Source organism: Penaeus chinensis, chromosome 7, assembly GCF_019202785.1.
Source record: "Penaeus chinensis breed Huanghai No. 1 chromosome 7, ASM1920278v2, whole genome shotgun sequence".
NCBI lineage: Eukaryota > Metazoa > Arthropoda > Malacostraca > Decapoda > Penaeidae > Penaeus > Penaeus chinensis.
Genome location: NC_061825.1, coordinates 38670576 through 38684876, shown reverse-complemented (window position 1 = coordinate 38684876; position 14301 = coordinate 38670576). Strand labels below are relative to the sequence as shown.

Here is a 14301-nt window from a genome sequence, read left to right as displayed (position 1 = left end):
TTATAATGATAATAATAACAATAATTATGATAATATTAATAATGATAATAATAATAATATAACAATAATAATAATAATAATAATGATAATAATGAAAATAATAATAACGATAATAAGGATTCTCATCATAATAATAATAACGATAATAAGGATTCTCATCATAATAATAATAACGATAATAAGGATTCTCATCATAATAATAAAAACAATCATTATCTTTATCATTGTTATTATAATTATCACTTTCATCATCATTATTACCATTATTACTTTTGATGTTTTTTTTATGATTGTTATTGATATCATCATTATAATTATTGTTATTATTATCAGTGTTATCTTGATTGGTGTTATTACAATTATTATTTTTTTATATGCATTTTTATATGCATTGTTATATTATCATGATTATTAGTATTATCATCATTATTATCATTATGATTATTATTGGTAGTGGTATTGTTATTATTATGATTATCATCATTTCCAATATCATTATCATAGATTTTCTTATTGTTGTTATCATTATCATTCTTATAATTGTCATTATTAATAGTGTTGTGATTATTATTATCATTATCGTCATTATTATTACCATTTGTATTACAATTATTATTATTATTATTATTATTATTGTCATTATTATTATTATTATTATTATTATTATTATTATTATTATTATTATTACCATTATTATTATTGCTATTATTATTATCATTATCGTTATAACTATTAACAATATTATTATCATTATCATTATTATCATTATTATTATCATTATTACGATCTTTAATTGTCCTTATGAACATCACTTATATTTTGACTATCAGTATCATTATCATCAATATACAAATTTAATATTATTGATAATAATTATATCACTAAAATGAATAGTATTATCATCATCATTGCTAATGGTATGACTGTTGTAAGTCGTGTTCTGACGATTTATTTATTTTTTTGTAATAACTTTAACTTTATTATCATTATTATTGGTGTTATTAGCATTATATTACTGTTTCGTTCTCAGTTTCAGCCTAAATGTTATATCTAACATAAATGGTAATATTATAATTATCATTAGCAATTAATTTCACCATTTGTCATTATCATGTCATCACTGTTACTTTATCAGTACTGTCATCATTATAATTTTCATCATCTTAATCATTATCATATTTATCATCTTAATCATTATCATATTCATCATATTAATCTTTATCATTGTTGTCTGAATCTACAGATCTCAGTATCATCAATAATACTGCAATATTTGTTTTCCTTTTCAATGTAAAAATTCTCAAAATCTCATTATAAAAAATTGTCTGTCGGGGGGGGGGGGGGAGGAGAAGGTTTTAAAAAATACATGAATAAATATTGACTGCTGTTATTTTTTTTATTTATTTACAAAGCTTACAGCACAACATGAATCTAACTTACGAACATAAATATGATAAATAATTCAATGTCATCTATCACATGTGGCAGTTAGAGAGAGAGACTATTTGACTAAAAATTGGCCTACCATTGTGTATACAACATTACACATACTATATATAATTCCTATGATATGTAGACATCCTGGTTTTCTGTTAATGCACAGTGATCTCTTTAGGGGGGGGAAAATAACTAGACATATATTTGAAGCTAACAGCAGCGACCATTAAAATCGACCATAAACCTGCATCTAAAATGGACTACAGAATACCGCATGAACAAGAACAAACCTAGATATCTTAGTAGCGATGCGAAGGGACCGTGTATTGTATAAGCTCTCCCATTGGTTCGTAGGAACACACACTCTCGGGCCGCGTCTCACATCGTGGCTGAGACATCTCTCGACCCAAGACATCTACACATAGTCGTATACTCGGAGGAGAGGAAGGAGGAGGAGGGGGTGGGGGGGGGGGGTGTAGGAGAAGGGGGAAGGGGGATACAGGGGGAAGGTGTAGGAAAAGGGAGGAGGAGGGGGAGGGGGGGTGTATGCGTCCATCCACATCACCATTATCAAATAATCTTTACACAACATCTCTTTCATTTCTCTCTATTTTTATTTTTCTCTTACTTTACAAAATTGTGCAAAGACTAGTTTATAGAAAGGAACTTACAGGCTTATAATTTTTTTTTTTTACCTGTAATATTGAACTGGGTACACTGGTCTAATAACACGAGAAAAATGTAAATATCACTTGCACAATGTTTAAACTGAACATCCGGGACCTTGTATCTCAAAAAAACAAAAAACATGACACCATCTCCAAAAGGACTATTCATTCTCTTTTGAATATAAACACAAGGACATTATCTCCTATATTGGTCATTGGACTAACAAATTAGAAAGTATAATACAGGAGTTAATACTATGTACAGTCTAAAATGTTCATCGTTGTGGAACAGATCGGCCTCATGCGGTGTTGCCTGATATCGATCGTCCAAAGTGTCCGCTGCAAAGTTCCTGACATGTGGCAACACTGTCATGCCCATGGATTTTCGTAACATCTACAAAGAAATTCATGATTTGGAAAACTGAAACATTCATTTTGCTTTCAGATTCACCTTGTGAAGAGTATTTATTATTCCGAAAACACAATCTGATACAATACAATAAGTAAAGACACTTTTTTTTCCATCTCAATATACATTATAATTCATCACAACACAATTAAAATTCCTTTTTTTTTGTTTTTACCCCAACAACACTGTATCCTAATAATCTCTCTAAAAAAAAATGGCTTGAGAACGAGACTGTTCTAGACTGTTCTCAAAAGTACAAGAAGCTTTTGAGAGTTTGTTGAACACACTCCGCGCTCCACACGAGAAACACATCTGAACTTCTGTAATTACTTGTATGTTATGTGGAAACAGAGGAGGAGGAGGAGGGGGGGGGGGGCGACCGCTAAGGGAGACGCAGTTATAGGAAAATATGTACCTCTTTTTTTTTCTTTCTTTTTTTTCTTTCTTCTTGTGCGCTAAAACTGGTTTCTTTCTCTCTCTCTCTCTCTCTCTCTCTCTCTCTCTCTCTCTCTCTCTCTCTCTCTCTCTCTCTCTCTCTCTCTCTCTCTCTCTCTCTCACTTTCCGGGGTAACGATTTGCATCTTATTGAATAAAAATTTTCTACCATTTTCTTCTCTCTCCTTCGAAATTTCTCTCATTTTTTTTCTCTCTTATTCTTATTCTTATTCTTCTTCCATAATGACGTGGACATCTCTCTAGCTTTATCTCTATCTACGCTCGTCCGTGACACAGCGTCGCCGTTTAACATGGGGTGAATAAATATTTACAAGAAGGGGAGGAAAAACAGGAAGAAGAGAAAGAGGAAGAAGAGGAGAAGGAGGAGGGAGAAAAGAGGGAAGAAGAGGAGGAGAAGGAAGAAGAGGAGAAGAAAGGGAAAGAAGATACGGAGGTAGAAGAGAAGGAAGGAGAAGAAGATACGGAGGTAGAAGAGAAGGAAGGAGGAAGAAGAGAGGGAGGAAGAAGAAAAGTGGAAGAAGAAGAGAAGGAAGAAGAAACTACGGAGGAAGAAGAAAAGGTAGGAGAAGGAGAGGAAGAAGGAGAAGAAGATAAAGAAGATGGGTTCTCGGGAAGACGGGCGTGGGACTGAAGGTAACAGAAGTCAGTGGTTAATCATGGAGGTGGGAATAATCCTTGGGGATTAGAGGGGAGAGGGGAGAGGGGAAGGGGCGGGGAGGAAGGACGGGGAGGGGAGAGAAGGGATAGGGGCGGGGAGGAGAGAGAAGGGATAGGGGAAGGGGCGGGGAGGAGAGAGAGGGGATAGGGAGGAGGGGAGAGAAGGGATAGGGGCGGGGAGGAGAAAGGGGGGATAGGGACGGGGAGGAGAGACGGGGGTTCGGAACGGGGAGGAGAGAGAGGGGAGAGGGGAAGGGGCGGAAGAGAGAGAGGGATGGGGATGATAGAGGGGAGTGACGAGAGAGGAGGAAGAGAGGGGAAGGTATAGGAAGGGTGGAGGAGAGAGAGAAAGGAGAAAGGATAGGGAGGAGAGAGAGAGCGGGGTAGAGATAAAGAGAAAGAAAGAGGGTGAAAGGATAAAGAAAGTGGAGACGAGGGAGAGGAGAAGCAGACAGACAAACAGACAGACAGACAGACAGACAGGAGACGAGGGAGAGGAGAAGCAGACAGACAAACAGACAGACAGACAGACAGACAGGAGACGAGGGAGAGGAGAAGCAGACAGACAGACAGACAGACAGACACCCCAGGAGCAGCAGAGGGACGTCTCCTCCTCAGCGCCAGCCTCAGGAACTTTACCTGAAGACGGCCATGGAGGCGGAGTGTTCAAAAGCCCGGCGCCGCAGTTGGGCGATACTCGACCCTCTCCACATGTCTTCGCCGCCCATGCCTACGCTCATACCCATGCCCATCGACCCCATGCCACAGTTCTGCTGCAGATCTTGCTGTTGTTGTTGCTGTTGTTGTTGTTGTTGTTGTTGTTGCTGTTGGCCTCCGCTGAGCTGTTGTTGTTGTTGGGACTGCTGTTGTTGCTGTGTGGCCGGGGAGGATGAGCCACTGTGAGGGGGTGTTGCTGGGGAACCTAAGCCGTTGGGGAGACCTGGGGAGTTTAGTGGTGATCCTGGGGAGAAGGGGGAAAGGTGACTATATAGTCGCTTACGAGGCTGCCGAGGGTTAAGTGTGTAGGCCTTAATGCTAAGACAAGGCAATGGGTTGGGGGGGAGGGGGGGGGAATATACACACAGACACACCAACACACACACACACACACACACACACACACACAGACACACATACACACACACACACACACACACACACACACACACACACACACACACACACACACACACACACACACACACACACTGGGGATAGGTAATGGAGAGATGCACACACACGCACACGTTTTTCTTTCCCTTAAGCATTCGTATTGCATCAAGCTCCGTTGCAAAGAACCTTTCAACAAATCAACAAAATCTCGTCTCATAATCGGCATGACTGAGAGAGAGAGAGAGAGAGAGACAGAGAGAGGATTAGGCCTTATCTCCAAAATGAAATTCTAAAGAGGCCTTTGGCATTTCTCCAAGTCGAAGGGAACGAAAGGGAAATGTAGTTCGTGCTCACCTGCGTACTCACCCAAGGCGTTGTTGAGTGAGGAGAAAGCTTGGTAGTGAGGCTGATACATAGACGTCGGAGGTGACCCGCCCATGTTCGAGAGCCCTGACGGTAGCGGTGACGTCGACCCTCCCAGGCCCTGACCCAGTCCCTGACCCAGTCCCTGACCCAGCCCCTGACCTAACCCTTGGCCCTGACCCAGCCCTAGTCCTTGGCCTTGTCCTAAACCTAAGCCTTGTCCCAATCCCTGGCCGAAGCCCTGGCCGAGACCCTGGCCGAAGCCTTGGCCGAGAGACTGGCTGAAGGATTGAGTGATGCTCATGCTTCCCTGGCCCAGCTGGCCGAGTCCCTGGCGCTGCAGGGGGGAGGTCAACCCGAGGGTGCCAGTGCCAACACCTGGAAGGGAAAACAGAGAGGTAATGTTAGCTCTAAATATTGCATTTCATATAATAACGATAGTAAGAGAAACATGAATTATCACAAGAAATGATAACCACAAGAATACACAGACAATCTACAAAAAAAAAAAACAATAATTAGAATAATAAAATATAGTAAAAAAAAACTATTAAAAAAAACAAGAATGATCACATACACAAAAGAATAATGAAACGAATAAAGAGACGGAGAGAGAGAAATAGAGAGAGAGGGAAAGAGAGCGAGAAAAGGAGATACAGAGAGAGAGAGAGACAGAGAGACAGACAGAGAGAGAGACAGAGAGAGAGAGAGAGAGAGAGAGAGAGAGAGAGAGAGAGAGAGAGAGAGAGAGAGAGAGAGAGAGAGAGAGAGAGAGAGAGAGAGAGAGAGAGAGACAAAGACAAAGAGAGAGAGACAGAGAGATAGACAAAGAGAGACAGAGACAGACAGAGAGAGAGAGAAACAAAGAGAGAGAAACAAGGAGAGAGAAACAAAGAGACACAGAGACAGACAGAGAGAGAGACAGAGAGAGAACGAGACCCAAAGACCTCTAAACCCGCGAAACCCGCCTTGACTTCCTCACCTGTGTTAATGGGGGCCATGCCTCCCATGGTCCAGCGCGTGTCCGAGGAAGGGAACATCGACCCGCAGAAGGAGTCGCCCCCCATGGGAGGGAAGGGAGGGAGGGAAGGGGAGGGAAGGAGGGAACCGGCGGAACGGAAGACGGAGCTGCTCTTCTTCCTCTTCTTCCACTTGGCGCGGCGGTTCTGGAACCAGACCTGAGAGGGGCGGAGAGAAAGGGGCGTGGTTAGAGGGCGTGGTTAGATACTAGTATTATAGTACTAATATAAATTTACTGGTATGATGGTAATGATAAATAAATTTTAATGATGATAACAATTGTGGTAATGATGATGATGATAAAATAATGATTATAATAATACTGGTTATGATAATGATGGTGATGATACTGATAATAGTAATTTTGATAATTTGATGATAATACGACTATAATGATACTAATACTAGAACTAATAAAGATGATAATAATGATGATATTGATACTAATATTAATAATAACAAACGTCATGCTAAAACAGGATATATACAATAATTTCCAAAAGTTACAATCACACTTTAAAAGATTCAATAGCTTTTTAAGAATAAACTCTCGGGAAAATACTCATGAATTTTCAATTACGTAAACCTTGCATTAGACCCACAAAGAAATGATGAAATACAGCCTTTAAAACACACCAAAAAATAAGAAAGAAAAAAAAAACAGAAAAAAAACGGACGAAATAAATAAAATAAACGAAAGAATTTTGAAAAAAAAAAAAAAAACAATACTTCATAAAAACTCGGAAAAGAAAACGAGTCACGCTTCCCATTATATTTTTCCCTTCCCTTCCCTCCCCCCCCCAAAAAAAAAATATATATATAAATCTCGGGACAATAAATGAGGCCAATATCGGGTCATTTGAATATCGCGAAGCCTCCCCTAACTATCCCAACGAGGTCATTTGAATGCTCTACGCTCGTTTCCCCCAATCCCGCCAAAACTGCGACGTCGAGGGAACAAAGATGGCGGGCCGACGTGTAGGTCTCGAGCGACTCGGACAAAAGCTGGAGTGGGGAAGGAGAGGGAGGGAGGGAAGGAAAGATGGAGTGGGGAAGGAGGGAGAGAGGGGAGGGAGGGAGAGAGGGAGAGGGAGGGAGGGAGGGAAGGAGAGGGAGGGAAGGGAAGAAGGGAAGGAGGGAGAGGGAGGGAGGGAGGGAAGGAGGGAAAGTGGGAGGGAGGGAGGGAGGGTGATAAGAAGGGAAGGAGGGTAGGAGGGAGAGAGGGGAGGGAGGGAAGGAGGGACAGAGGGGAGGGAGGGAGGGAGAGGGAGGGTGATAAGAAGGGAAGGAGGGTAGGAGGGAGATAGGGGAGGGAGGGAGGGAGAGCGGGAGGGAAGAAGGGAAGGAGAGGAAGGGAGGAAAGATGGAGGAAGGGAAGGAGAGGGAGGGAGGAAAGATGGAGTGGGGAAGGAGAGGGAGGGAGGAAAGATGGAGTGAGGAAGGAGAGGGAGGGAGGGAAGGAGGGAAGGAGGGAGAGAGGGGAGGGAGGGAGGGAAGAAGGGAAGGAGGGAAGGGAGGGAGGGAGAGCGGGAGGGAAGAAGGGAAGGAGAGGGAGGGAGAAAAGATGGAGGAAGGGAATGAGGGGAGAGAGGGAGGGAGGGAAGGAGGGGAGAGAGGGAGAGAGCGAAGGAGATGAGAGAGGGATCGAGGAGAGAGAGAGAAGAGGGAAAGAGAAAGAATTAAATGAGATGTTGTTCGGGAAATGAGGCTGAGCAGGAGAAAGGATGTGTTTGTTTGTGTGTGTATGTGTGTGCTTGTTTCTAATTGTGAGTGTTTTTATGTGCATAATTTTTGTGTGGAGAGAAACATATCCAAAAAAATCAAAATAACAAACATATATAACAAAAACAGAGAAAGAAAACAAATAAACAAAAACATACTCATAAACTTAACCTTTTTCATATACACCGAGAGAAAATATAACCAATCATACCACTGGTTGGAACACACAATATTTACCCTCTCCATGCATAAGGCACATGTCCCCTCCATCAAAGTCACGTGATCTGTTAAACAACCATTCGCCATGTGTTATATGAGGCGACGATATTATCCAATAACAACAGAGAACCAGTGTAATCAGTGCTTTTATTTGTGGGTTCCCCGCTGGGTTAAGGGAAAAGGGGCGGAAAGAGGGAGGAAGAGGGGGAGAGGGAGGGAGAGAGAGGAGGGGAGGGAGGGAGAGAGGAGGGGGAGAGGGAGAGGAGGGGAGGGAGGGATGGAGAGAGGGAGGGAGAGGGAGAGAGGGAGAGGAGGGGAGGGAGGGAGAGAGGAAGGGAGAGGGAGAGGGGGGAGAGGGGGAGAGAGATGGAAGAAAAGGGGAGAGGGAGAGAGAGAGAGAGGGAGAGGCGGGGGAGGAGAGAATGAGAGAGGAAAGAGTAAGAGAGAGAAAGAGGAAATTGAGAAGGAGAGAGAGAGGGGGGGGAGAGAGGGAGAGAGAAGGGAGAGGGAGAGGAAGAGAGAAGGGAGAGGGAGAGGGAGAGAGGAGGGGAGGGAGGAGAGAGGGTGGCCAAAATACCCTTTTGAATTCTGATATTCTTGTGTTTTGGGGATGTTCACACTCGCTCTACAACATCGAGCATTGTTTAAGGGGGAGGAAAATTTATTCACCGAAACGATTCTCGGATTTCTTGTGGGATAAACGCTTTGTTTGTATCTGTTTTATTTCTGAGGAATTATTATCATTATCATCATGATTTTCCCAGAAAAAAAAAAGTTTTTTGTATCATTCCCGAGGTACCGTCGGCGTTTTAGACTCGGCAATATCTAAAATCATAATAATAATAATAACAAAGTAACTATACGAATAATATCAACGTTAACCCCCTTCCCCCCTTTCTCTCCCCATCCCAAAAGCCAATGAGGGGACGAAAAACCCCTGGGATTTAGTGGGTCAATTATTTTCACGAGTAAATCCCGTGCTGTCGACGGCAAATAAATTACCTCGCTGTTATTGCCTTCCTGTCCAGGCCACGCGTCGCTACCACACTTAATTTGTGTTAATTTTGAATCTTTTTTTTTTCTTTTCTTCTTTTTTGGGGACGTTCTAAACAGTTAATGTGTTTAAGTTCATTTATTTTATATTAAATTGCAGGCGTGGAGATGTTAATTTGATTTCTCGTAGAGGTGTGTGAATAGGTTTAGGCTTGTAGCTGGCATGTTATCTTCTATAAGAAATAAGCGGTAAATGTTGTTCGTCAAGACGTTTAATTGTTATTGTTATTAATAATTCCAAGATGACCTACAAGCGAGGAGAAAATATATCAACTAATGGAAAGTGACAGGTACATTCCAAATGAATGAAGAAATCAATACGAAAACGTTATACGCCCGTATCTGGTTGCCCAATAATTTCCCTGTTGTGAATACGGCTTCTAATTATTTCTCGGCTTATTAACGTCCTGTTATTTACTGCTGTCTTCTCCCGCAATAACATGATATCACTTTACCCTCTCATTTGTTATTAAGGTGTTACTACTACCGTCTTTTTATTTCCCGCCAATATACGTTAGGTGTAGCGGGGTTAATATAGTTTGTATTTCTCTCCGGCAGTACAAATCTCAAGATACTGACTTAGACCCCAATCAGTTATTCCAATACATCACACAGTTATTACCGAACAGCGGGATGTGTAACAGGCTAATATCATAGGACGTGTCAAGTCAATATCGGTCTAATGAAGGGGGGGATTCGCCGGACGAGAGAGCGCGAGTGCAAATCTGTTTCTAACAATCAGGACGCGCGCATGATAGGGTGGGCCCCAATATGAACTTTGGCCGGCTAAATCCCAACAAATCCTGTCATCCGAGTCTTTCGGCGCCGTCTTGATCGATGGTTTCGTGTAAACGGATTGGCAACTTCTAAATGGCTCGGGAAATGGGAGTCAAAGCTCGCGGATAACTGACGACATTGGACGGGAGCGAAATTTGGACGCACGCTTTCGGACAAGTCTGGGGAGGGGAGGGGAAGGGGGGACGATTGAAGGGGGAAGGGGAGGGGGAGACAGACGTAAAGAGTCTAATTCGGTATAAAACTTCAGCGATTTTCGACACTTCGCATTCAATTTTCCGGATAACTTTTCAGGAATGGAAGGCAAAACGGGGCTAATTCGATAAGCGCGAAATAAAAAGCTCGTAAAATGGGACGGCCAAGTGTTCGCCCTGAGCCGCCAAAATCCTCGGAAATGGGATGAAGTTTGTGTCAAAAGCCGGCTACGCTTTCCAGAATTGTTGGCCGCCGCTCGATTCACTTATTCATGGGAAATTCCTGAGGTCGGCGAGACGATAACTTTAGGGAACTTTTTTTTTGTTTAAGATGTAGCGGGAAAGCGGAGAGCGGGTATGTAGCGGCGGCGGGAGCGCTCCGCAAATAACCTCGTCGGCTCTGGCCGCCGCCGCCGCCACCACCGCCGCCGCCGCCTGCCGCTACCCCCACCGCCGATCCTTCCTCGATCCCCGCCCTGATTGTTTGAATGGATCAAAGACACGGCGAGGAATAGAAAACCAATCTGGAATGCCCTTTATGCCCTCGAATGGACCATAATCGTGATCCCCTCCGCTCAAAAGCCAAAAGGGCGCACCGACTATGGCCATGGCGTCAGTTACCTGCCCTTGTTTTACGGAAGCGCGGTTGCGGGAAGGTCATCAGAGATCACAATAATAGCGCGATGATACACATTACCCCTAAACCCTATGTAATATTGCTAGGCTGGGTCTTGGATAATTCTCAGCGCCTGAAACACGTTCTTTCCTACGTATATTTTCCTCTTCGTGCCTACAGCGAATATAAGAAAGAAATAGGAAATTCATTTTACACTCTCTGAAATGTTGACATCGCGATCATGCTTCTAAATCATTTAGTCACTTAATTCGCTAAATGATGAACATGATGCAGACAGATGGATGACTGCGTTTTGAAACTTGTCTGTTAATATACGACTATGTTCCACGAGAGGCGTGGATGTAATAGATATTCAAATTGATAGAAACGAGAACGAGCGCTTGTAACGTAGTATATTTTGGATAAAACCGCCTGCATGTTATAATACTACACGAAATGTTCAATATTGGCTTTCTAAAACCCCATCGCGTTTTTATTCATCATTTCTACTACTACACCAAACCCTTTTTTTTTGAATTTTACGAATATAACATCTCTTATTTTTCTTTAAATATCAAAACCTAACACCACCCGCACCTGCGTACGCAACCGACCGTAAAAACGCAACGAGAAAAAAATCACAAACGTTTTTCCTCCTCCCCCATCCTCCCTTCAACCCCCCCCCCCCCCTTCGCCCTAACATGAAAAATCACAAACGTTTTTCCTCCTTCCCCCCTACTCCCTACCCCCCCCACCCTCAAGTTAGTGTGTGTTATACCCCCTCCCTCCTCCCTCCCTCCCCCATCCCCCCCTTTAGTATGTATTCACCTCCCCCCTCCCTATCCTCCCATCCCTTCCCCCCCCCCCCCACCCCTCCGTTAGTGTGTATTTACCTCCCACCTCCCTTCTGAATCAAAGACCGGTGTCCGTCAAGCAAACTAATTGGCGCGTGGTGGCCTTAATGAAACATTGACGCGACCAATGAGAGGCCAGAGCTCGGCGGCGATTCACCAATCAGAGACAGTGGCGGGAAAAAGGGGGGGGGGGGTATGGGGGTACGCGTTTGGTCTCTTGTAATCAAAACGTCGTAATGTTTTTTTGTTTTTTTTTTCCTTAAAAGCGCGTATAATATTGATATAGGGATTAGCGACGAATGTTTTTTCTTGGTGGATTATTCTCGCGGTCTCGAGGGTAAACAGAAAGAGAGAGAGAGAGAGAGGAAGAAAGAGAGGGGGGAAGAGAGAGAGAGAGAGAGAGAGAGAGAGAGAGAGAGAGAGAGAGAGAGAGAGAGAGAGAGAGAGAGAGAGAGAGAGAGAGAGAGAGAGAGAGAGAGAGAGAGAGAGAGAGAGAGAGAGAGAGAGAGAGAGAGAGAGAGAGAGCGAGAGAGAGAGAGAGAGAGAACGAGAGCGAAAGAGAGAGCGAAAGAGAGAGCGAGAGAGAGAGAGAGAGAGAGAGAGAGAGAGAGAGAGAGAGAGAGAGAGAGCGAGAGCGAGAGAGAGCAAGAGCAAGAGCGAGAGCAAGAGCGAGAGCGAGAGCAAGAGCGAGAGCGAGAGCAAGAGCGACAGAGAGAGAGAGCGAGAGCGACAGAGAGACGCGTCAAGTCCGAAGCGATTGACACCAATCAATTTGTGAGATGCCTTGCTCCTCAAAGAGACAGTGGGCTTGTACCTGCGGACGGTTACCGGTTATTGGTGGTAATGAAAACACGGTAGGAGAGCCACGGTGGGCGCGGGAAGCCTGTAGCAGTTGTACTACAGACCATATACATCTTTCATGTAGGTGTTCTGGGTTTACAAGGCCGGTGTCGGACACGGAGAGATTCTGGAGAGACTGTTTTTTTAATTTCGCGAGGCCAAGAGAGACGAAAGGGGGGGAGGGGGGAATTGAAAATAAAGGGTTATTTCGATCTTCGTCAAAATACCTGGCAACCGTTGGAGAGACAGAACTGTATTGCACACAACGTAACGTGTATATATATATTTTTTTAAAACAAAACAAAACAAAACAAAAACAAAAACGATATCCAATTTTCAATCTCTGACTGTTTCATAAAGCTGTTCGTTACACTTTGAACTTAAACAAAGAGACGCCATATTGGTGCCAAAAAAAAAGAAAAAGAAGAAAGAAACAAAAATAGCTCTCACTACAGTTGAACATTTGTTGAACAAGGAATTAAACCCCAATAAAAATACAGAACCACATATGAAAGTCATCATCAAAAGAGAAACAACCTTTTTTTTCAATACATACTAATACGATACAAAACGTAATAATGCAGAACCCACAACACGCTATACAGACAGACACATATACACCCTTACAACATCTCTATCTTTATTCTTTTTGAGAAAAAAAAGTCACCACCGAAATGCGGAGGAGAAACGAACAAGCCTTAACTGCCTGATGATCTATTATCAGAAGAGTGACGCGCCCATTGTTATCCGCCATTATAAACCTGTTGGAACAATCGAGTCGAAAAAGCTTTTTGGAAACTGCTGTGATGGTGGGGATAGAGGGAGAGGGGGGGGAGGGACGGAGAGAGAGGGACGGGTGATTGAGAGCAATGATGATGGAGAGGGCTAGAGGGGGAGAGAGAGGGAGAGAGAGAGAGAGAGAGATGAAAGAAGTAGATAGAGATAACAGACGAAGAAAGGAAAGATGGAGAGGAAATATCGAAGAGATGTGCGAAGGACAAAAGACAAATAAAAACAGAGACAAGGGGAGTAAAAGGAGAAACAAGAAAACAGAAGAGCGAACACATCAGAAGAGAAAAAAAAGGAGGGAGAGAGAATGAAAGAGATTAACAACAGCGGAGAAAAAAAGAGTAAAAGGAAAGGTTTTCTGGTGGGGAGCAAAATCCTGGCAGGTACGCGAGACGGGAAACGAGGGGAGACCAAAGTGAAGGTCTGTGTTCTTGTACAGGGGAGCACTCGGGAAAAGGGGAATCTACCGGGCACTCTCACAGCATCCCTAGTCTATCCTCCTCCTCCCCCTCCCTCTCTCTCTCTCTCTCTCTCTCTTAGCCTCTTCCCTCTCCCCTCTTCCCTTTCTCTCACCCATCCTCCCATTCTCTTTTTCCTGATGCACCTTCCCTCCCCTCCTCTCTCTCCTTCCTTCCTCATGTATACTCCCTTCCCTCTCCTATCTCTCTCTCTCTCTCTCTCCCATTCCCTTTGCTTCCCTTAGCTCTCTTCTCTTCCCCTCTCCTACCTTTCCATTACCTACACTCTTCCCCTCCCTTCCCTTCCTTTCCCCTCTCTTTTCCCTCCCCTCTCTTTCCTCTACCAGGCTTCCAGTTAAGCCTCGTTACACAAGATATTTTGTACACGTGTATTCACTTTTTTCATGCCTGGTTCACAGTGTTCCCCTCTGGCCGGAATGCAATTTTATTTCGAAATTCTGACAATCTAGACCTGGGTTATATTTTGGAAAAAAAACAACAATAATAATTGTGGGAGTTAGTGCAGGAGGTCCCTATTCTGGATATATGTTGTCTGTGTGTCTCTCTCTCTGTCTCTGTCTGTCTGTCTATCTTGGTTTATTTGTCTCTGTCTGTCTGTCTATCTTGGTTTATTTGTC

General features: G+C 43.4%; 1 protein-coding gene across 1 annotated transcript; it reads right to left on the bottom strand.

The window, feature by feature from the left end:
• Window positions 1–4232: 4232 nt before the first annotated feature.
• LOC125027105 (TATA-box-binding protein-like) lies at window positions 4233–5207 on the bottom strand. Its single transcript, XM_047615930.1, has 2 exons — window positions 5095–5207; window positions 4233–4588 (listed from the first exon to the last, which is right to left on the bottom strand). The coding sequence occupies exons 1-2, from the start codon at window positions 5177–5179 to the stop codon at window positions 4263–4265; spliced, it is 411 nt and encodes a 136-aa protein (XP_047471886.1). The 5' UTR covers window positions 5180–5207; the 3' UTR covers window positions 4233–4262.
• Window positions 5208–14301: the final 9094 nt, after the last annotated feature.

What these genes read in the sequence shown, in the direction of transcription:
- LOC125027105 (XM_047615930.1), bottom strand. Translation starts at nt 5,179, where the DNA reads ATGGGCGGGTCACCTCCGACGTCTATGTATCAGCCTCACTACCAAGCT. An exon ending in CGCCTTGGGTGAGTACGCAG is followed by an intron (nt 4,589 to 5,094) that starts GTGAGCACGAAC and finishes CCTTCTCCCCAG; the next exon opens with GATCACCACTAAACTCCCCA.